The sequence below is a fragment of the Prunus dulcis genome, chromosome 5 (assembly GCF_902201215.1).
Source record: "Prunus dulcis chromosome 5, ALMONDv2, whole genome shotgun sequence".
Lineage (NCBI taxonomy): Eukaryota > Viridiplantae > Streptophyta > Magnoliopsida > Rosales > Rosaceae > Prunus > Prunus dulcis.
Window position 1 is genome coordinate 11,707,952 of NC_047654.1, and position 22,954 is coordinate 11,730,905.

At 38.6% G+C, this 22,954-nt stretch overlaps 4 protein-coding genes across 6 annotated transcripts; 3 read left to right on the forward strand and 1 right to left on the reverse strand.

Annotated features, from left to right (window-relative positions):
• The first annotated feature begins 3,921 nt into the window (after positions 1 to 3,921).
• LOC117627392 lies at positions 3,922 to 7,261 on the forward strand. Its single transcript, XM_034359467.1, has 3 exons — positions 3,922 to 6,199; positions 6,375 to 6,495; positions 6,612 to 7,261. Exons 1-3 carry the CDS (start codon positions 4,169 to 4,171, stop codon positions 6,893 to 6,895), a joined length of 2,436 nt encoding a protein of 811 aa, XP_034215358.1. The 5' UTR covers positions 3,922 to 4,168; the 3' UTR covers positions 6,896 to 7,261.
• Positions 7,262 to 7,670: 409 nt separating this feature from the next.
• On the reverse strand, positions 7,671 to 9,398 carry LOC117627393 (protein yippee-like At4g27745). Of its 2 annotated transcripts, none has more exons than XM_034359468.1 (4): positions 9,265 to 9,398; positions 8,798 to 8,860; positions 8,513 to 8,670; positions 7,671 to 8,134 (listed from the first exon to the last, which is right to left on the reverse strand). In XM_034359468.1, the coding sequence occupies exons 3-4, from the start codon at positions 8,603 to 8,605 to the stop codon at positions 7,907 to 7,909; spliced, it is 321 nt and encodes a 106-aa protein (XP_034215359.1). In that variant the 5' UTR covers positions 8,606 to 8,670; positions 8,798 to 8,860; positions 9,265 to 9,398; the 3' UTR covers positions 7,671 to 7,906. The 2 variants fall into 2 exon arrangements, with proteins under 2 accessions (XP_034215359.1, XP_034215360.1); XM_034359469.1 differs by having other exon boundaries at positions 8,513 to 8,673.
• A 3,153-nt stretch (positions 9,399 to 12,551) lies between these two features.
• Positions 12,552 to 16,767, forward strand: LOC117628590 (oligopeptide transporter 7). 2 transcript variants are annotated; one of them, XM_034361077.1, is made up of 7 exons: positions 12,552 to 12,754; positions 12,826 to 13,337; positions 13,478 to 13,575; positions 14,373 to 14,942; positions 15,171 to 15,426; positions 15,531 to 15,713; positions 15,869 to 16,767. In XM_034361077.1, the coding sequence occupies exons 1-7, from the start codon at positions 12,697 to 12,699 to the stop codon at positions 16,472 to 16,474; spliced, it is 2,283 nt and encodes a 760-aa protein (XP_034216968.1). In that variant the 5' UTR covers positions 12,552 to 12,696; the 3' UTR covers positions 16,475 to 16,767. The 2 variants fall into 2 exon arrangements, with proteins under 2 accessions (XP_034216968.1, XP_034216969.1); XM_034361078.1 differs by lacking the exon at positions 12,552 to 12,754 and having other exon boundaries at positions 13,221 to 13,337; positions 13,441 to 13,575; positions 15,869 to 16,475.
• Positions 16,768 to 17,349: 582 nt separating this feature from the next.
• LOC117628055 (N6-adenosine-methyltransferase MT-A70-like) lies at positions 17,350 to 22,818 on the forward strand. The gene is made up of 7 exons (XM_034360415.1): positions 17,350 to 18,761; positions 19,809 to 19,907; positions 20,435 to 20,518; positions 20,610 to 20,965; positions 21,091 to 21,307; positions 21,557 to 21,636; positions 22,184 to 22,818. Exons 1-7 carry the CDS (start codon positions 17,502 to 17,504, stop codon positions 22,464 to 22,466), a joined length of 2,379 nt encoding a protein of 792 aa, XP_034216306.1. The 5' UTR covers positions 17,350 to 17,501; the 3' UTR covers positions 22,467 to 22,818.
• Positions 22,819 to 22,954: the final 136 nt, after the last annotated feature.

The following is a 22,954-nucleotide window of genomic DNA, read 5'->3' on the forward strand; positions in this document are numbered from 1 at the left end:
AAACAAACAAATTAAGAACAATTAAAACCTGTCGAAGTTGGGGACAGCCAGCAAAATTGTGACCTTCTTGTCCACAGTTGCGGCACGTGATTACAATGCCATACCTTTTAAGTTTTGTTGCCCCTTTTGGTATTTCATCAGCTTCTCTATTTCTGCTAAGTTTGGGCCTTCCTGGTTGGATGCGATAAACAGGTGGCTTGATAGGTACATGCCCTGTTTTTCTCCAATATGCTTGACTAGGCATTGGAGATATATAGCCCTCATAAGCCCTATCATATGCCGGCCTTTTGTAAAGTGCATGCACAAAATCCAGAGGGTTGTGCTCACTCTTTGCTATTGAAGCCAAGGCATGTGGACAAGGAATTCCACTTAAGTCCCATTTTCTGCAGGTACATGTATGCCTTTCTAAATCCACAACAAACATAGCTCCCAACATGCTATTAACTTGATACTTCCCCCCACCAGCATACAAAGCTATGCAGTGGCCACTTTCAATTGAATTCTTCTCCACAATACCAAATATTCTTGGACCAACCTCATGGGGCCACACTGTCTCTCTAAGTCTAGCCATTCTAAGCATCAAGTAGGTTCTAATTCTCTCCAAAAGAGTAACAATGGGCTTATCTCTTGCTTCTAGAATTGCAGCATTAAAACACTCACACAAGTTGTTTAGAAGTATATCACACTTTGGGACTGTACTAAAGTGTGATCTACTCCAATGAGCAGCTGGTCTCTCCTGAAGCCACTTATAAGCTGCCTGAGATTGACCCAACATCTGCTCCATTTCAGCTTCAAATACAGGTATTGTTGTTGCCCTAGCTGCTGCCCACAACCTCTGCTTGAAAGCTGCACTAGTATGGCCTGCAAGCTTGAAATTATTGTGCAAGTGCCTCACACAATGCCTGTACTCAGCATTGGGCATCAAAGCATGAAGGGCATTCCCCAAACCCTTTTACTTATCAGTAATGAAAACCCATCCATTGCCATTTTCAATACCTACATCTTGAAAGAATATGTCAAAGAACCAACCCCAAGTCTCTGTATTTTCAACTTCAACAACCGCAAAAGCAATTGGATACATCCCATTATTTCCATCAATCCCAACTGCACTTAGAATCTGCCCTGGATGAGACCCCTTAACATGGCACCCATCAAAACCCACCACTTGTCTACATCCTTCCACAAATCCCTTTTTAAGTGCTCCAAAACATACATAAATCCTCTTGAAAATAGGATTCTCACCTTGCAATTCAGTTTTCACAATAACAGTACTGCCAGGGTTATTGCTCTTTAACTCTTCACAATAATCCCACAACTTACCATATTGCTCTTCAATACTGCCTAGAATTCTCTTTTTTGCAAAACTCTTGGCTTTATAAACTTGAGCCTCAGTTACATCTATGGCATAATGTTTCCTTATTAACTTCATGAAATCTGTCACTTTCATTTTGGGATTATCTCTTAACTCCTCATCAAACCTCTTAGACAGCCATGATGAAGTGGCATACTTGGTTCTTTGCCTCCTTCCACATGTATGCCTTGGAACATATGTCTTAATCCTTGTACTTGGACCTTTCCCCACATGAGAAGCATATAGCATCCAAGGACATGGAACCTTTTGTTTTTTATCTCCTTCACATTTCAGCCTCACCCTATTCGAATCATTCGTCACCCACTTCAATGGCCTTGCACATGAAACTGCATAATACCTTATTGCTTCCCTACACTGCTCCATGTTGGTAAATTCCATTCCCAAATGAAATGTTGGCTTCAGCAAATCAGATTCTCTTCTAAACTGCTTAAATCTAGGAGCTTTTCTTCTGCGATTACGGTTTTTCACACCTTCACCCTCATCAGATTCTTCATCAAGACTTACAAGATCGTCGGTATTGTAGTCTTCACTGTCAACCTCACCAGGTTCTTCATTGTATTCATCATTTTCTTCATCAACTACATGTTTATCAAACAAGTTATCATCCTCTTCCAAGACTCTCTTCAACCCTTCTTCATCTGACTGCTCGAACTCGGAGTCAATCAACTCAATGTCTGTCTCACTGTCATCATCTTCAGCCTCTTCTACACTATCATCATCTTCAGCCTCTTCTACACTATCATCATCTTCAGCCTCATCATCTTCCCTGTCATCTGCCTCATTATCTCCCTCCTTATGTACCTCATCATAACCATCATCATCTAAATCAACATCCACTTCTACAAACTGGTTCCCCAACTCACCAACATCAATTTCAGTTTCAACTTCTACTTCCAACCCCAATTGTGGAGTAGATGCAGATGCCTGGCTCTCTGGGAAATGCGGTTGATTCTTATATGAGAGATATAAAGGTTGAACTCTAGAAGTAGGTGTATACTCCACAAACTCAACTACATGGGCATCTACTTCAATTGGAACAAACCCCCTTCTTTTGTTCCAGTAGTGGTACTGTATTTTTTTATGGTCATATCCTAGAGAGATAGCAACATCAAACAGGTCAAGCATTGACAGGTGGTTAGCATTACAGTTGTCTGCCCAAGTAACCTTACCCCGAACATACTTCCCCTCTGAAATATAACCTCCATGGTGAATTTCTAGGGAGAACAAATCTGGATCACCTAAAAAAAACAGAAAATTATATATAAAACCACTATTTTACCACACCAAATTTTCTTTAGTGCCCAACTACCATTCTAAACTTCTAATTCACTCAGGTCCACCTATAATTATGCAGACAAAACAACACAAATGCTTCGGGACCACAAGTGTTTCATATTCAAAACAGCATATCAGACAACATGGCAAAATGTGCAAACAACCGACACCAAGGACCACAAAAGCTTAAACAATTTGAAATTGGGAAAATCGATTACTTACTGTACTTGGGAGGAGGCCCTCTGTTCCGCACCTGCAAAGGCAACACATCCAGACTCATGCTGCGTCGAATCAACAGAGCCAAAAGAACCTTTATGAAAATGCTTTCAGATTCCCTCGATTCCAACCTTAGATTTCGTCCTTTTTCCCGCCCAAATTCCAGTCCCTTTCTATCCCTACCCTACCAATGTGAAAGAGAAGTGCGAAGTGTGTGAGAGAGGAGAGGTTTCTAATTCAACCCGCGCCTAATGCCGAAAATAACCCTCAATCAAGCGTCAACGTGGGTCAAATAGACGGACTAATGGATGAAATGTTCGAATTTTGACGGTGGGGGTAACATTGATAATAAAATTTAATTCGAGCCTTTAATTCGCTAAAAAAAAAGGTCAGGGGGTAAATTGAGAATTATTTACAAGTTCAGGGGGCAATTCAGTAGAATACCCTAAGAAGAAAGGAAAAGAGAGAGAGAGAGAGAGAGAGAGAGAGAGAGAGAGAGAGAGAGAGAGAGAGAGAGAGAGAGAATAATTGCTGTAAACAAATATTTTATTAGATCTTTTGCTTTAATTTTCAGGCTTTTAAATCACATATATATATGTAATTCTGCATTAGCAAACTATTAAGTCTCAAATTCAATTTAGTTTGGGCGGTTTAGTCCGAAGTCGAATCCATTTTTTTATACATTTTTTCAACTTTATTAGTCTAATTACAACGAAAATTTTCCATAACCTCCTACATACTGTTTATTTTCCAACACATCAAACAATTTCAGAGTTGTAACATGCCATCAAATTTCAAAATCCATTAACTAACATAGTTACAGCCAAAGATAACGTTAAAGTGGCAATTTTTATCGAGTTATTAATTACAAATCTCTCTAGATAGCCAATAAGAGGAGTACACATGTACAATAAAACAAAATAAATATATATATATATATATATAAAGTGGAAGTTTAACACCGTTAGATGTCTGTTAAGTGGTGTGAGGATATTGAAACATTGGACTCGGTACCAATCCAGACAGCGGAGACCAGTTGACTAACTCTGATGATTTCTGTGATCGGAGCTTCTTCAAGGGAAAGAGAGTCCAACAAGAAACCGGGGAGGCTGGAGGGGGTCTCTTGACCCACAAGATTCATGTTAGCTTCAGGAGCTAATCAAGGCCTCTGGATTTGAGCGAAACTGGTCTGAATTGATCGCCAATAAGGTAGATCAGGATTTTACATTGAAACTGTTCAAAGTTCTGTAAGTTTAGATTGTAGCATATATAAAAAACCGCTGGGTTATTGTTGTTGTTGTGGCCATGGCACTGGCTTTGGTTGGAGGGGCTGCCATAGGAGCACTCTTCGGAGCGCTGTATGATGTCGTTAAGGAATCGATGGGCAGGACTGTTTTGCAGTATAAACCCCTCCTTGGAGATCTTAAATTCACTCTGGAATCTCTACGGCCGCGCATCGTCCAACAGATACGAGATCATAATGTGGAGTTAGGCCTCCCGAACGACGATATCGAGAGCCTACAAAGACAAATGGAGGACGGCATAGTGCTTGTTAGGAAGCTGTCAAATATTGGTATGTGGAATTGTTATGCATGGGGCAGCTGCTGCAACTGCACAAAGCCTAGTTACAGCGACCAACTTGTTGACTTGGATAGGTCTCTTAGAATACTGTTAGAGATATTGAAGCTGCAGGAAGCAAGGGATGTGAAGGAGGTCTTGCTTTTGACTAGGAAGATCGATGACAAACAAGATGAATTGGAAAGAAGAATGTCAGATTTGCTGAAAGTGCAGCAGGAAGCAGGGGATGTGAGAGGGTCTTCAGGAAGCAACATAGGCACGACGGTACAGCAAGGAAACGAAGGGAATGGAGGGCATCAAGTGGCGCCAGTATGCGGAGTAGGAGGGGCTGCTACTCTAGGAGCAGTTTTTGGAGTGTTGTTTGATACCGTTGCGCGAGTGAAGGACAAGACTATGATGCTTAAACGCCCTCTCGAAGATGTCAAATCCACGCTAGACTCGTTAAAACCACTAATAGAAGAAATAGCAGCGTATAACAAGGTATTGAATCTCCCAAAGGAGGAATTAGAAAAGGTTAGATTTCAAATGGAAGAGGGTGTGGAGCTACTTCACAAGTGCTCCAAGGTTCGTCAGTGGACTAGCTACAACAGGTATGAATATGCAAACAAACTTCTTGGATTGGATGAATCGCTTCAAGGATTGTTAAATATATTAAGAGTGCAATTAGCAAGGGATGTGAGGGAGAGGTTGGTTTCCGTAAGTAAAATAGAGAAGTTGATTGATCAAATTGAAGAGAGTGGTACGGTACAATTACAGAATCATCCAACTGAAATTGAAGATTCATGTGATGTACTTGAACCCCCACAACCTGAAGTTGGATTGAGTGTGCAGGGAACAAGGGATGTGAAGGAGACATTGGATTCGGCAGCAAAAATAGAGGTCGGGGTGAAGCGAATTGAAGGTAGTGGAGATGTACAAGGTCAAACTGACATGGGAATAGGTGAACCTAAGTTGCCTACACTTGAAGCTCCGGATGTTGAAAATGAGGTGACTGAATATGTACCTTCAACGGTTACAGTTGGCTTGGATGTGCTCTTGAGGGAGTTGAAGAGGGAGCTTCTTAAGGATGAGGTGTCAGCGCTTGTGCTAACCGGGCCTCGGGGATGCGGCAAAACCAAATTGGCAAAAAAAATTTGTCAAGATAAGGAAGTTAAAGATATATTCAAGAACAGTATCTTCTTTGTTCGTGTTTCGAAAAGGCCCAACTTGAGCGTTATTGTACGAAAGCTATACCAACAGATTGAACACAAGGGTTCTCAGATACCTGAGTTGCAAGAGGACACAATTGCACTGAAGTGGCTGCAAGTATTTCTTAAGGAAACAGGACAGCATCCTTCACTGTTGGTCCTGGATGATGTTTGGCCTGGATCAGAACCCATTCTTGACAAGTTTGATAATTTCAAAACATCAAATTACAAGATTCTGGTGACATCAAGATCTGAATTTCCGACATTTGGTTCTCCATATTATTTGCAATCAATTTATGATGAAGGCACCATGACTCTTTCTCATCATTCCCGCGCATACTCCTTTGAATCGTTGGACGATGAAGACCTGGTATGTGTTTCTCCCGCACCTTCCTTCACAGCGATGGATGACGATCCAACTACTTACTTTCGTGATTTCTCCACATCCTACCTGGAAGACAAAATCTCTCATGTTTCAGAAAATGCTAACCCGATGGCTCATTTTCATGATTCCTCTGCATCCACCGCAAGAGATAGAAGCTCTTATGTTTCAAGGGATGTTGGGACAAAGGTGATTTCCTAGTTTGCAATGCACAACATCTATCTAAGATTTATTATACCTCATGTGTTCTTACTTCTAAAATTTCTACTTTTCGTATGTGTAGTTGTGTTCTTACTCTTAAGTCTTAACAATATGGCTCAGGTGCTTTTCCAACTTTTAACATGCTCTCTTTCTTTCAATTTAGTTTCCTCTTGGCAATCCTGTCAAGTCTACACAGATATATTTGCACCAGAAGTTGGAACTGAAGGTGAGTGCTGATGACAAAAAAATGAAGAAAGTCACGGAAGCTGTCTGTGCCATAAGGGGTATAATTCTAACTTTTCTGGCTCAGTTTTGTTTGAGGAGCTTCAATATTCAAAGCATTCCAAATAAGTTTCTTTTTGTATTTTCCATTCATTTTTCTGTTTATTTGGATGAACAGGGGTTAGTTCGATTAGTTGGGATGCGAAGAACCAAAAGCTAACAGTGTTTGGACAGTTGGATCCAATGGTAATACTGACTAAGTTGAGGAAGATAGTTCGTAAAACAGAGTTTATATCAGTAGCCATGGAAGAAATAAAAGAAGATAAGAAAGAGAGAAATCTTACTATGAAAGAGAAAATGGAAGACAACAAAGACTGCAGCATTGGGTACAGCCTGCAGCATTTTGCTGAATTAATTTCGTATCAAGGGGCTCGGCATCTGCGTATTGATGAAAGGAACTAAACGAGCAAGCATCCAACTGTGCTTCTGCTTCAGATGCCAAGAATGTTAGAGGTTTAGGATCAGATACGTACGGTTTTGATCGATGCTGTAAAGGTTCAGATAGGTAGGTAGGGTTCCAGTCCTGATTGTATGGTTCATGAAGTAGCTCAGCAATGAAGTCTGCTATCTCGTATAAGTAGAAAACTTTCAATTTGACAAGCATTTGTTCCTTGTCTGAGTTGTCTCTTGTGGACAAATTCCAAAGAAAGGGTACACAGCAAAACCGAAAATAGTTAACTGGTGTACCATGTTCCTGCTAGGGTGTTTTTTATTTCCTTTTGCTCTATAATATTCATTTGATTCTGGTCATTTTTTAACTTTTGTAAATCCATTTGCTTTTAGGTTTATATCTGCTGTAATTATATGTTGGTTTGTTAGCGGTAGTCAGTTCACGACAAATTTCCCTTCTTTTTCCCTCCTCTTAAAGCAGAATCCCTTTTTAACCTCGAGTTCTTGATAGTGGAACTTTGACACTTTGCAAGTGAAGAAGAAGGATCTGCTTTATAGATTTTTTGTTTATATAGTGTTCGTGGTGATTTCCTTTCACCCGGGAACACCTAACTAGCAACAGATTTCTCCTATCCAGCACAAATTTGTAATTCTTCATCAGCAAATTCTTGTTCTTATTTCCCTTCATTCTACATTCAATCATCAACTTCTGTTGAAGTGCAAAACCCATTGGCATCCATTGAAACACGAAGATTCCATATGCAATGAGTGGAGCAGAAAATTGTACGCAAAATTTCAAATTTTATTCCATAAGCTAAACTGAGAGTTATTCACAATTTATTAACAAAATCAATCATCCCCAATACAATATTCACACGAGGAACACGAAATGAATGCACAATAAGGAACAATAATTGATATTTTCAATTGATGAGATTTCTTGAACAAGATGAATAGAAGCATGAGCATCCCATACACTTACATTTGACATGCAGACAGATGAACTAAAAGCCTCCACACATACTACCAGTTTTCCTTGACGATTTTTGATTTCTCAAGTATGAATTTCCCTTCCTTGTACTTCTGCGTTTCCTCATAGGCTCGTTCGTACTTCCAACCAAGCACCTCACGACAGTCACAGCAGGAGACATCAGCAACAGTGTGCAGACCAGTCATGAGTTGTCTGTCTTCTTTCGGCCCAACTGTAATGTTCATTGCGTGTGAAAACAGAAAGGCTCGACCATTTCTACCCTATGATTTAGGAAAAGAAATAGTCGAATCAAGTCATGTTCTTGCAATCCTCTTATCATAGTCACATCCAGAACAAGGTTAATATAGGCATTAACCAAATCAATACAATGCAGAACATAAAAACCCTCAACCAAACAGAAAACAACTACTTGCCTCCTTCCCTTGGCTAATCAAGTTTGAATTGAGTCTTCATTTCAACTTACACGAAGGCTAAACTTTTATTCCTCATTTCATCCAAAATCTAGTGACAAGTAAACGTCTATTCATTTCATTTTAAAGAATAGATTCTCAGTAGCATATCAAAGCAGGTCTCTTTCTTAATGACAGACAATCAAAAGAAGCACAACAGCTTAATCAAAGAAAAGCAAAGTTCTTCACCTGAAAGGCTTTAGAAATGACATCATCATGAAGGGCAACATGGTTTCTGCAATTACAGCAACTATACAACCTCGGCCCAACAAATTCCGCCATCAGAAATCGAGATTACGATGCGCAAAGCACAGACCCCTGAGCCACTATACAAAATTCAAGATCCTCTGCTACAGGGCATCCAAACATTTGCGGATACAGCAGCAATCAGCATCACTTTTTAGTACAATCAAAATTGAAAATCTAAAAGAAGCATATGTAAACACAAAAATTCAAGAGCAACAAGAAGCTCACCTTTTCCTCACCAGATACTGGTCCACTATAAAATTGGCTATCAACTAGTCTTGGACGCAATTCCTGTTGACAAAACAGGGCAGTGATTACGTAAAGGATCAAACAGCTGAAACCAATGATAAAGAGCAGTAACGGTGATCAATCAAAGCCATCAATGAGGCCCAAAAAGAAGTAAATGGCAATTGGTAAAGAAAGAATTGCTGTGAGAAAAGTAAAAGGCTAACAAAGAAACCCACTTCAAAAATCACACAAGATCCGGTACAACATATAGCTAAAACCCAGTTTAACAATGAATCTGGCTAAAGGCGAAAAACCCAATATTTGAAAATTAAAAAAAAATTGAAACTTTTTCTTTAATTATGAAATGGGTAGTGGACTGATCATCTGCAAAGGCCAGTAAATGCCAGAAATGTTGAAGATATGAGAATTACATGCATAGATTAAAATTAAGGGTTTAATATTTGTACCTGGCCAGTGTGCCATGGTGGGTTTATATAGATGCCTGTGGAAGAGAGAGAGTGAGAGGGGGAGTTTTAGGGTTCTCTTGAGACAGACTGTGAGCTTATAGTAATGGAGAGATGTGTAGGAGTTCGGTGAGTTCTAAACTTACTGATTAGGAAGATGACAAGTTGCCTTCCCTTGAAGCTGTCCTGAGAAAATGACATCACTTTGGCGCTAAATTACAAAGTTACCATTTATATGTTTATTTGTTAACTGAGTGAAGCGGTTGTGCCAAAAATATGGAACACTCTAGTACTCTAGGCAGTCTAGTGTGGCAGTCGGCAAATCTATCATGGATTGCCTTGGCGATTCCTAACTATTAAAAAAATGTAAACGGTTAAAAATACATGGATGATAAACGTTAACAAAATTCATGAAATTGTTAGCTTGGGGTGAAAGTCATTAATCTATTGTGAATTCTATTAGGGGCAGTTGTGCGTATGAGCGTAAGTGTAAGGTCTAAAATTTTCATGTATAAACAGTCAAAAATTACTCACACACAATTGATTTTATAACAACTTAATTCATAATTTGCTTTATGATCCTTAAATCTTAGCGCAAATCTTTCAGTTACATAAAAACTTGTGTAATCTTGATTTTTTTTTTTCCTGAGTATAAGTGATAGTCTAAACTTACATACACAATTAAGATATCATGAGAGTTCGAACCTAAGATCTACGGGATGCAGGTCAATGTCATTTTCTCCTGTTCTACTATCTAGACCCCGTTGGAAAATTGATAGTTTTTTTAGCATTTTTACTCACCACTTTAACCTAAACATAACTATGATAATATAAATGAAAATAAAAAGTTAACTATAATTATGCTTATAAACACGTGTCAAGTATTAAAAATTATAAGAAGTATACATCTTCAATTAAAATTATGAATAAAAATATTTCGATAGTTTTAATAAGAAAGAAAAATGTCAAACATTATTTGGTGGGTGAGTGGGGTAGGTTGTTAGGTCCGTAGTGCGATAGCATTGGTTTGAATCTGCTAATGGAAATAAGAGAAATGATTTAGATGAGGTTATATAAAGACGACAACAATATCATTTGATCATTTCATGTGTATAAAAAGCCTCAAGGATCATGTGCTAATATCATATTCCACGAGGCTTTTTATTTTTTATTTTCCATTATTTATAGATGTTAGATTAAAAAAAAAATGAATAATGGAATAACAGCTGTTCGATTAGATATGTACTATTAAAGTGCATTTTAATTATCTAATTTTATTTTCTATCCATATTTGATCACGCAAGTCCTTTAACTTAAACCCTAATCTTTCTTAACAAAATGTGCAAGAAATGGGAAGAATTATTCACATGATTGTGTCTGCCTGGGACCCCTTATAAAATTAAAGGGAGTGTCTCATGCATATTATTTGCTTCTCAATTTAGGAAGCCGGGTTGGTTTATGTTGATAATGACATCTATAGCTCCTGGGACCCCTTAAATTGAAGGCTGGGTATCATTTGCTTATCACTTTAGGAAGCAGCTTGGCATGATATTCGACAGCATTATATGGGAGATTATAAAATCCGTGCAAGTTACAACCTTCCACCAATAATGCCAAAACATCATCTTCGGCAATCTTAGCAATTGATTTAAGGGTGGAATTAGGAAATTTTCGACCGATGGGTTAGTTAAATTTTTGGCTAAAACAAAAGTATACATTAAATTATATAAATCATGCAATTCATAGCTACATTGACTAATTTCTAGTAAGAATTAACATAAAACATATACATATTAGATGCAATAAAAAAAAATTATGAACATGAATATATGATTAACAACATAATTAAAAGTGTACTTATAGAAGTTGTGCCCTAAGATCCTTGAGAGAATTGAAATATTTTGTTATTGTCATCTGAATCCATGTTGTTGCTAATCAACCTATCTATCAAATGATATCTTTGGGACTTTTTTGTTTCATCTTATTCGTAAAAGGGTGAATTTCATTTAGACAAAAATTTTCTCTTATGGAGACAAATCAATGAAAATATTAAAATTGGAGAGTCAGGGATAAAAAATTTATCCACGAGACTTTCATAACAAAGAATACAAAAAACATCATGTATTTTTTTGGGACTGCTGCTGAGGCTAAGTTTCACACGTATAATTTTTATTTTGACAGAGTTTATTATAATCAAGGATACTTCATTATGTGGGACCAATTAGGATATTATGATATTTATTTCTTCATGTGGGACTTCAAACTTGCATACTTCTATACGTAAGAAACTGCCAAGAAGTCACAAGATGATAATCTCATCTAATGGAAAATATATGTTTAATATTTTCTTTTTCAAAAAACTACCTAGGCTACGGTCCAGTGTAGCCCACTAGGTAGTTCCACCCGTGAATTGGTTGTATCAAATTTCATTCAAAATAGCTCCAAAATTGCAGAGCTGTCTGTCACAAACTTGTGATACATGATGGGAGAAGTAACCTAACTATAGTGACATCCCGATGCATCTAAGTTATGTCAATTGACAGCAATTAATATATGCTTGACTTGAGATATCGTCATTGTCATAAAAAAGTTTTTACCATAAGTATTCAAAATATTTTCCTCCGGCTAGTAGTGAGTTTACGTGGGTGCACGTGTATCGTCCACACATATGCACTGCTCTATGAGATTCAAGAATAATTTGAATCTAGACCAGAAAGTGCACTTTAGAACATAGATTTTCCCAAACCTTCCCCTTTTTTTTTTTTTTTTCAATTCGTTTTCCAATTGGGCATGTAGTTATACTCGCAACTGTAAAATCAGTTGGCCTTGGAAGGGTAGGTATGTTTTTTTTTTTTTTTGATCGAAGGAAGGGTAGGTATTATTCTGCACTGCACCCTATTATTTTGGTCACCAACTACCAAACAAACTATCCATGGTCAATGGACCCCTCAAAATTCTTCCTATTTTCCGCCATATTTTTTGTCGGTCAGTACATGAGTGCAATAGATTCAAAAAAGAGAGGATATTTTAGGCAGTGGAAGAAACGTATATCAAGCTTAATTGTAGTAATGTTGAGCACATCGATGATTAGTATTGGATTGAATTGAATACGATCAACTAATATTCTCAACTTTGTATATGTATTAGATGTATAGAAGAAAAAAAGACAGACACAAAATAGCACCACGTGGATGAGCAGCTGCAACAACTCAGAATAACCTGCTAGCTAATTAGCTAACTAATTATTTTTTTCTTGTAATTATGTAAATTAGCTATGATATAAATTTATTATACCCTAAAATTAGTTATGACCCAAGAAAATACTTATCTACCTCCTTAGATTCTCCTTCCTCAACATTCAATTTTAATCCACCACCACCACCACCACCTCAAAAACAAAACGTACATACATGTTAGAAACTATTGACACACAGAATGACAGAAAGCACAGAATACATGGAAGAATCCACTCATGAAATCACAAGCCCTCTCAGTAAGCAAGCCCTCCCCATCAATCAATAAATTCCCTTTTTCTCTTTCTAATTTTGTTTTCTGGCTCTGCAGTTTCTAAGGACAAGAAAGATGAAGACTTCTATGGCCAGCCCTCATCTTCTCAACCAAAACTTAAAAATCCAGAAGAAGAAGAAGAAAACTCACCAGTGGAACAGGTTGCTCTGACTGTACCAACCACAGACGATCCCTCCCTCCCAGTCCTAACATTTCGAATGTGGGTTCTGGGTACCCTCTCCTGCATCCTCCTCTCCTTCCTCAACCAGTTCTTCTGGTACAGAAAAGAGCCTCTTTCGATCACCGCCATCTCTGCCCAGATTGCTGTGGTGCCTCTGGGGCAGCTCATGGCTTCCAAAATCACAACCCATGCCTTCTTCAAAGGCTCCCGCTGGGAGTTCACCCTCAACCCTGGACCCTTCAATGTCAAAGAACATGTCCTCATCACCATCTTTGCTAACTCCGGAGCTGGAACTGTCTACGCCATTCATATTGTTACTGTGGTTAAAGTTTTTTACAAGAAGCACATCACCTTCTTTGTCTCCCTGCTTGTTATCTTAACAACTCAGGTTAATATTTTTATTTAAGTAATTTGTTAACTTCTTCCAGATATATTATATTGGTTTTGTAGACTTTAATTGAAGATGAATATTTTGAAATTTTGTTGATTAGGGTTCATGATGGGGTTTGAAATTGAATTGAATGGTAGGTGTTGGGGTTTGGTTGGGCTGGGATTTTCAGGAGGTACTTGGTTGAGCCAGCTGCTATGTGGTGGCCAGCGAACCTTGTCCAAGTTTCATTGTTCAGGTAATACCTTCATCTTTTTCTTTTAATTTTTACTTACTGTATGTATAAATAATATGTATGTTAATAGAATATAGAGTGTTTAATTTTGTCATATCTTTTATATATATATATATATAATTTACTATGAATATTCCATTGATTCCGGTGTGTTTGGATGGCCATGGAATGAAGTTGATTGGCCTTTGACTGGTTGGCATCTTGATTTGGGGATGAGAATTTAGAAAGGATAGGTAGGTGTTTGCATTCAAGTAGTGTCCTTCAGTCTTTCATTTCATGCATGCCACGAAATAATGAAGCGACAGAGCTAGTAATTTTCTCTGTGTAATTTTATCTACATTTATTCACGTTTTTCGTGTCAAATATAACATATTTTGTATATATGAATGATTTTGTCAAAAGATGCTACAGTCAGTAGTCCATCTATTACAAATCATCATTTGCAATTATAGCGCATCTTTATTCTCAGTCGCATTTTTTCATGTAGAATATTTACATGTGATTTTTATTTATCCAAAAAGATAATACATTTTTACGTATTTTGTAAATTAAAAAATCATTTTCAATCATTATATAATGGGTTCGGTTGCAAAACTAAAACACAACTAATTCTTGGACTTGAGCTATGGTAATATGAAAGACCCTAACAACTCCTAAAATTTGAGATCCCAACCACAAATTTACATTTGTTTATATCCGACGGTATCGCTCGAATCTCATTTATTTATTGAGTAAAACACTAACATGTCACACGCCACGTTATTTAGTGACTAAAATGGAAGAAAATTTCATTACCACAGGGCCCTCCATGAGAAAGAAGCAAGGCCAAAGGGAGGAGTGACCAGAACACAGTTCTTCCTCATCGCCTTCATATGCAGCTTTGCTTACTATGTTTTCCCTGGCTACCTCTTTGAAATGCTGACTTCCCTCTCTTGGATATGTTGGATTTTCCCCAAAAGTGTCCTGGCCCAACAGCTTGGCTCAGGTCTTTATGGGCTTGGAATTGGAACCGTTGGGATTGACTGGTCAACCATCTCCTCCTACCTTGGAAGCCCACTTGCAAGCCCATGGTTTGCCACAGCCAATGTTGCTGCTGGTTTTTTCCTTGTCATGTACGTATTGACTCCGTTTTGCTATTGGTTTAATGTCTACAAAGCCAAAACCTTTCCCATTTTTTCAAGCACAATGTTCAAATCAGATGGTGAAGAATACAACATAACAGCTATCATTGACTCCAATTTCCACCTTGATTCCGCCGCGTACAATCGAGAAGGTCCGCTTTACCTCAGTATAGTTTTCGCAATAACTTATGGCGTTGGCTTTGCTGCACTCACTGCTACAATTGTACATGTTGCTTTGTTTCATGGAAGGTAACAATTTAACAATACACTATGTTCAAGTTTAGAGAAAATCTTCACTAGAACTAGTTGTATACAATATTATATCGATTTCTATGAATCACATTATGATAAAAATAGACACATAATTGTATACGATCAATGATAAAGAAGATTTTCTCTTAAATTTTTCACATTTGAGTCAATTGGTTTAGGCAGTGTTTAGAATCTCATTCTTTGGCCATATGGGTGTTTTTGTAGGGAAATATGGGAGCAAAGCAAAGCAAGTTTCAAAGAGAAGCAAATGGACATACACACAAGACTTATGCAGAGGTACAAGCAAGTGCCTGAGTGGTGGTTTGCGGTCATACTTCTGGTCAACATTGCAGTCACTATTTTTACCTGCCAATACTACAATGACCAGCTTCAGTTGCCTTGGTGGGGTGTTTTACTAGCTTGTGCTATTGCCATTTTCTTCACCCTCCCAATTGGGATCATCACAGCCATCACAAATCAGGTACCCATTTTCTGGTACTTTCCCTTAGCAGCCAATGTTGTTGGACATTTTAGTCTTTTAACTAATCTGTTGCTTCATTAATCAGTTCATCTTTCTAATGACAGACACCAGGCTTAAACATCATCACTGAGTATATAATTGGGTATATATACCCAGGTTACCCAGTTGCCAATATGTGCTTCAAGGTGTATGGCTACATAAGTATGACACAAGCCATCACATTTTTGCAAGACTTCAAGCTTGGTCACTACATGAAAATCCCTCCTAGAACCATGTTCATGGCTCAGGTCACTTCCTATTTTTTTAGTGCCGCTATTTGTACCGCATTCACAGATCACATAATGTGATCAATAAATATCGTAAAAATAGTATAATTGTATTTCTCTTCTTAATAATTTCCTTCCAATCCCAATATCCTTAACAATTAAAATTCACCTGTCAGGTTGTGGGTACCCTTATAGCTGCAATTGTCTACTTGGGCACTGCTTGGTGGCTGATGGAAACCATCCCAGACATATGTGAGGACACATCATCAGTGTGGACTTGCCCAGGAGACACAGTGTTCTATGATGCCTCAGTCATATGGGGCTTGATTGGCCCTAGAAGAATATTTGGTAACAAGGGCACATATGAGGCAATCAATTGGTTCTTCTTGGGTGGGGCAGTTGCCCCCCTTGTTGTATGGGCAGCTGCTAAGACCTTCCCAAAACAAGAGTGGATCAGGCTCATCAACATGCCAGTCCTAATTGGTGCCACAGGGAATATGCCACCTGCAACTGCAGTCAACTACACTTCTTGGATCATTTTGGGTTTTCTGTCTGGTTTTGTTGTGTATAGGTATAGGCCAGATTGGTGGAGGAGGCACAATTATGTGCTCTCTGGGGCACTTGATGCTGGCCTTGCCTTCATGGGGGTGCTTCTGTATTTTAGCTTGGGGTTGGAGGACATTAGCCTTAACTGGTGGGGAAATGACCTTGATGGGTGCCCCTTGGCTACTTGCCCTACGGCTAAAGGTGTGATTGTTGAAGGCTGCCCTGTTTACACTTGAAGAAATTGTATATAGTTATTTTTTTTTTTCGTTCTTAAAGAATTGCACTAGTTGGATAGAAAATAGGATGATTTCTTTCCAGTCAACTGTTGGTTTCTTGGTTTGTAATGGGGAAAGCAACGGATTTCATTTGTAATTTGTGCATGGGCAGTACTCACGCTTGAATTTGGTCCAACAAAATGTTGGAGAAGTTTCACAAAAACAAAACAAAAAAAGTTGGAGAATCCTACGAGATTGAAAGATGCTACAGAAATCATACTGGTGTGATATAGTAAGTTATCTTTTGGTATTTATAATTATCTTCGTGCGTATATGTATCGTTAGAGACTCCTTTAATGATCGTTTATCTCTAATTTTAATGTTTGTACCATCAAATAAATTGTGCATGTTAAACAAAATTTACTATATAAATCATCTTATTTGATGGTTAGAAAAAAAATCAAGGAGTCTCCTAATTAGAGGTTTGCAAGTAACACGATCAACCAAAGAGATGCTAATTGATTTTCTAAAAAATTTATGTACCTTCATACATCAAGTAGGGATGAAATGACTTCAGAAGAAGTAAATCAAAAACTAGTTGGTGAAATGACTTATAACCAACGTCGCAAAAGAAATCTATTCTCTAAATATTTTTTTGATACATATCTAATTTTTTTTATATAAATATTATGGTATTAAACTATAACAACTATAACATTTAAACAAAATCCAAACTTAATCAACCATACCATTTTATCAACCAAAAAAAAAATTCAACCATAACATATTGGCATGAGGAAATTCCCAAATATATATCTAAAATATTTTGAAAAATCATCTAAAAACAAAAAAAAAAAATAAAGAGGGGAATTGTTTGCCTATTCCCTCCTGTTCCTATCCTATGTATATATGTTGGTTTGACTGCGAACATTACAAAATCCCTCGCTATTCGTAGAAAGAGGGAGAGAGAGAGGGAAATTGTTTTGCTTTTCAACTTCAGTCGATTTCAGTCATTTACACAGAGAAGAAGCACAAGAAACCCATAGCAATGGAAACCCAATCAGACGGCGAAGCCTCATCCATAGCCACCATCAGAAACAGGAGCCAACAGCTCGAAGCTCGAATGGAGTCTCAGCGCACCACCCAGCTAGAACTCCTCTCTTATCTCCAAACCCAAGTCGTCCCCGCCATTGTTCCCACCATTGATCTCTCTCTCAAGGTCCTCTCGGCCTTCAATGGCCGACCTTTCACTCCCACACCTTCTCTCCCGGACCCTAAACCCAACCCCAACAAACCAATTGAACCAATCGAACCCACTCGCCCTTTAACCCCAGAACCCCAACGCAGTCGCCTCCCTTCCCCTGAACCCAAACCCACAAACCCAATTACCGAAAGTCCGAAGCTTTCTCCGAATCGGGCGAATCCGGAGCCGACTGACCTACCCGAACCCGAGAACTTCAGCCCCATGGATGAGATGGGAAACCCATTGTCTGTGGTTCGGGCTATGGTTGCGGTTTGCTTGCTTGAAAGGGTGCCCTTTTCGCGGGTTGACTCGTCGGCGATTTTGAGAAAACTTGAGGGCGACCAGAATGCGACTTCGGAGGAGAAGGCGGCGCTGCGAGAGCTCGGAGGAGAGTCCGGGGCGATATTGGCGGTGGAGATGGCGTTGAGGTCAATGGCGGAAGAGAACGGTGGCGTTGAGTTGGAGGAGTTTGTGGTGAGTGGCAAGTCGAGAGTTATGGTTTTGGGAATTGACCGGACTCGGCTGATGAAGGAATTGCCTGAAAGCAAGCAGTTTCAGAGTCAAGATTCGAATTTGGTAGATGGGAATGGGAATTTGAATCAGAATCAGAGTCAGCAGCAAGTGGTGACTAATGGGGTTGATGGTAATGGTGGAGTGTTTGGAATGGGAGGGCCTGGTTCAAGGCCAATGCAGGACATGTGGATGGGACCTAATGATACCCATATGGCCGGTTTGCCGCCTATGTTTCCTGGGAGTGGACCTTCAGGTTCATTGATGGGTCCAAGGGGTGCTCCTAGTCCTAGAGTAATGGGCATGATGGGAATGCCTAGAGGGATGAGTGGTGTTCCTCCAATGCATAGAGCTGGTAGTTTGGGGCCAAATGCAACAATGGATAGCCCCAATTCGATGTCTCATAAGCCTAGGAGTGAAGAGGAGGAAATGAAGGATCTTGAGGCATTGTTGAATAAGAAGACTTTTAAGGAGTTACAAAAATCAAAAACTGGTGAGGAGCTTTTGGACCTGATTCACCGGCCAACTGCTAAGGAGACTGCTGTGGCTGCCAAGGTTTGTCAGATGTCAATACTTTTACTTGTATTGTTCTTAATAGACTCATTTAACTGGTTCTTTGCATAACCTGTAAAGCTTCTTTTTTTTTGGCGTCAATAACCTGGAAAGCTGGTATATGTAAAAAATATTTCCTGTCTGCTATTTAAGCTATAAATAGGCTTAAGATCACAAATGGTCATGTGTTTTTACTCTATATGTCGAAGGTTTATAGATAATTTCTTCGGCTTTAGTTTTTTTAATAATACTCTTGTGGTCTACTCCGTTACCAATTTTTAGTAAATCTCTACTTTCCATGAATGTGTGTTATTAACAAAATTGGAGATTTGAGTAAACTTGGTAACCAGCGTAGACCACATGACTTACCTTCCACTCAACTTGTCTCCAAAGAGACTCGCAACATGTACTGTAAACCACATGGATCCTTTGTGAGGAGTGAAATGGGTGGAAAATGACCATAATGCTCCTGCACCTGATGTGCATGTGGATGACCAGTTACAAAAATTGACGGAATTAGGAGATGTAACTAAAACTGGTAACAGATGTAGACCACAAGAGTTAGTATTAACAATACTAAACAACATGACTTGTCATATAGAGTATGTGTGACAGTAATGCCACAACCACATGGTCTTACTAATCAAGCCCTGAAATTATAACACGTGGTGGCGACAGGTTTATTACTAAATACACACATGCTAAAACACGGGTGGATTGGTAACACTGCGTAACACTGAAAAATTACTTGGAACCACAAGGACCATTTATGCTTTTAGACTTTATAAGTATTGATGTGATATTTTCAAATTTTGTGTTATCTTCTCTGCTTATTGATCAAGAGCACCAAAGCAATGATTTTGGGTTCTGTAATCAATGAGTAGGAGGCTTGTGGTGAACATTTTATTTTGCTTACAGTTTGTTCTTTATGTTATAACTGGGACTCAATTATTCAATGGACTCATTGCTTGGGCATAAGAAATGCTAAAACTGGGGTTGGCTGCATCAGCAGGAAAGTCTTAAGTCAATTGATGTCTTTTTTTGTTTCAGTTCAAGACTAAAGGTGGTTCACAATTGAAGGAATACTGCACATCCCTAACAAAAGAGGACTGCCGGCGCCAGTCTAATTCCTTACTTGCATGTGAGAAGGTCGGTAAGAAATATAGTCTATTGACTGTTCTTACAAGTGCAAAACATGCCTCTGATCATGACTTCTTAAGTCTTGAAATTAATAGTGATCAGAATGCTGCCTCTTGCTTATTATTTTGTTCGATGTTGTACAATTTCAATTCATAGCATGCGTCTAGTTTAAGTTCTATGTTTTGCACTGGGGTCTTTTAACTACCTAATAATGTGCTGAAACAATCTTGCTACAAAGTGTAACCAAAATGATTGAGCTCTGATTTAATGTTGGCTTGTAGCATCCAACTTTAGAGGATTGCATCATTGGATTTAGTTTTGCCTGTTTCCGAAATTGAAATTTATGTGCACACTGGCTATTTCAGTTCTATTAACTATAATTTGTGAACTTATTCAAAGTTGTTTTGAGATGTTCTACATTTCCTTTTGCTGATTGTATTTCTAGTTTTTATTCTAAAATCACTGCAAATAACTTTAATCTTAGTACTTAGACCTATTGTGCTTTTTTCACATTGTATTTTATTTTCTCCTTTCAGGTTCATTTTAGGCGAATAATTGCTCCACATACCGATGTCAATTTAGGAGACTGCTCTTTTCTGGATACTTGTCGTCACATGAAGGTAAAGTTTACCTTCTTTACTTGAGTGATGAATTAATTATATGTTAGTGACTATTTTTCATAAAGTAACACATTGTTGTCTCCATTGTTAGACATGCAAGTATGTACACTATGAGCTTGATCCAACACCAGATGTGTCACACATGATGATGGGGGCTCCAGCTCTCAATCCCCATAAACCATTGAAGCCTCAGCGTGCTGAATATTGTTCTGAGGTTGAACTTGGTCAACCACAATGGATTAACTGTGATATCCGCAACTTTAGAATGGACATTCTAGGGCAATTTGGAGTAATAATGGCAGATCCACCGTGGGACATTCATATGGAATTGCCCTATGGGACAATGGCTGATGATGAAATGCGCAATCTTAATGTTCCCGCATTGCAGACAGATGGTCTGATTTTCCTTTGGGTCACTGGGCGTGCAATGGAGCTTGGGCGTGAATGGTATGTGTATACTTTGACCATCTGTCAACTGCTGCATCAAATGTATAAGTTGACCATAGATGCTTAAATTGGATCTGCTTATTCTTTGGCTTTCACTCACAGAAATATCACTATTCTTCTTGCAGTTTGGAACTTTGGGGATACAAGCGTATCGAGGAGCTAATTTGGGTAAAGACTAATCAACTTCAACGAATAATTAGAACAGGGCGGACTGGCCACTGGCTTAATCATAGCAAGGAGCATTGCCTTGTTGGAATAAAAGGGGAACCATTAGTAAATAGAAATATTGATACTGATGTCATTGTTGCCGAGGTTAGAGAGACAAGCCGTAAGCCAGATGAGGTTAGTGGAATATGCTTCTTATAATTGTGCAGTGAAATATCTATGCAAAATATAGTTCTTTATAATGAGCTTACAGGATGAACTATATTATAATTGTACTTTTTCCCTTACAATTTAACTTATTTAAGAGGTGGTGATCTAGAAGTTATTGCCTTCTACCACATAATGTTATAATAATTATTGTCTCTATTGTATTTTTATTTGTTTAGTTTTGTTAAAATTTGGCTAAATATACATGCATTCCTGCAGATGTACCCTTTGCTGGAGAGGATAAGTCCAAGGACTAGAAAGCTGGAACTGTTTGCTCGCATGCACAATACTCATGCAGGGTATGCTTTCTTGACTAACGGCTGTAATTGTTAAATGAAATTCCTTCTTTATTGTTGATCAACAATATCAACAATGTTGTATGTTGTGATTTTTGGCATAAATTGATAACGAAACCGGTGACTATCTGAATCTAGCATGGTCTTGGGTTTTCCGTAGGTTAAAATTTCTTGGATAGTGCAAGTAAGCAAAGTTCAGTATCATGCAAATGTGGGTAATAACCCTTTCCCATATTTATAAGGCCCATTGTTTTTTCCTTTTTTTCCTTTTTCATTCGGCTTTTATTGTTTTTGGGGGTTTTCTTAGAACCAAAGGTAATTGTGAAGGGTTAAATTGGAAGTGCAACTCTTAAGTAAGAAAAGTTGAGTATCATGCTAATAAGGTAGATAGCCATTTTAACCCTTTCCCGTCCTAAAAAGGCTTTACCATCGTTTATCCACACACAAAAAAAGCCTTTACCATAGTCTATTCTCTCCTGTTGTCTGTGGGTGTGGGGCCTTTACTTGAAAATCAAGCTTTTATGGTTTATTCGGAACTGTTTTGTATCAGGTGGATGTCACTCGGTAATCAACTGAGTGGTGTAAGATTGGTTGATGAAGGCCTGCGAGCACGATTTAAGGCTGCTTATCCGGATGTGGAGGTGCAGCCTGCTTCCCCACCCAGGCCCTCTGCTATGGAAGTAGACTCTAATGCTGCCCAAATGCGAAATCCATTTTCAGTAACAGAACCAAAGTCTACGGCCACACAATTTGCAGAGCCTGCAGTTCCAGATGCACCCTTTGCTGCTTCCGAAGTGAAGCCAACACCAGTTGACATTGACATGGTCGGTTGAGTAACTATTAGATCCATCACAAGTACTCGTCCAAAACAGCGTCCCCTGTCTCGTCCATCCGTACCGAGATGTTGAGATGAAATCCTGCCCAGCCCTCATCAATTTTGTCAAATGTGTTATAACTCTGTCAAATGTGTTCCAACTCTGTCAAATGTGTGTACCTCCATGTACTTTTAAGATGAGAAAAAAGCTCAAGTGCTGTTATGAGGCCTTGATAGGCTGTGTACCATATATAGTAGAGCGTGCAATATTTTACGGTTACTGTGGTTATGAACTTGCTGCTGTTAATCCTTGTGGTGGCAGAGTTACATTCTCTTATTATACAAGCATTTTCTTTCATACTTTTGGTTCATCTCCTCTTTCTTTTTCTTTTTTCAAATCTTATTATGATGCTACATTTTTCTTTTTTCAAATCTTATTATGATGCTACATTTAATTGGTGACCCACATGGATGAGACACTGTCGTGGGCAACATGTACATCCAGCT

Excerpts from the sequence above, each read along its gene's own strand:
- LOC117628055 (XM_034360415.1), top strand. The coding sequence starts at position 17,502 with ATGGAAACCCAATCAGACGGCGAAGCCTCATCCATAGCCACCATCAGA. Across the intron at positions 18,762-19,808 it reads AGACTGCTGTGGCTGCCAAG|TTCAAGACTAAAGGTGGTTC; the intron begins GTTTGTCAGATG and ends TTTTTGTTTCAG. Across the intron at positions 20,966-21,090 it reads ATGGAGCTTGGGCGTGAATG|TTTGGAACTTTGGGGATACA; the intron begins GTATGTGTATAC and ends TTCTTCTTGCAG.
- LOC117627393 (XM_034359468.1), bottom strand. The coding sequence starts at position 8,605 with ATGGCGGAATTTGTTGGGCCGAGGTTGTATAGTTGCTGTAATTGCAGA. Across the intron at positions 8,135-8,512 it reads TCATTTCTAAAGCCTTTCAG|GGTAGAAATGGTCGAGCCTT; the intron begins GTGAAGAACTTT and ends CCTAAATCATAG.
- LOC117627392 (XM_034359467.1), top strand. The coding sequence starts at position 4,169 with ATGGCACTGGCTTTGGTTGGAGGGGCTGCCATAGGAGCACTCTTCGGA. Across the intron at positions 6,200-6,374 it reads CAAGGGATGTTGGGACAAAG|TTTCCTCTTGGCAATCCTGT; the intron begins GTGATTTCCTAG and ends CTTTCAATTTAG. Across the intron at positions 6,496-6,611 it reads AGCTGTCTGTGCCATAAGGG|GGGTTAGTTCGATTAGTTGG; the intron begins GTATAATTCTAA and ends TTGGATGAACAG.
- LOC117628590 (XM_034361077.1), top strand. The coding sequence starts at position 12,697 with ATGACAGAAAGCACAGAATACATGGAAGAATCCACTCATGAAATCACA. Across the intron at positions 13,338-13,477 it reads TTGTTATCTTAACAACTCAG|GTGTTGGGGTTTGGTTGGGC; the intron begins GTTAATATTTTT and ends ATTGAATGGTAG. Across the intron at positions 15,427-15,530 it reads TCACAGCCATCACAAATCAG|ACACCAGGCTTAAACATCAT; the intron begins GTACCCATTTTC and ends TTCTAATGACAG.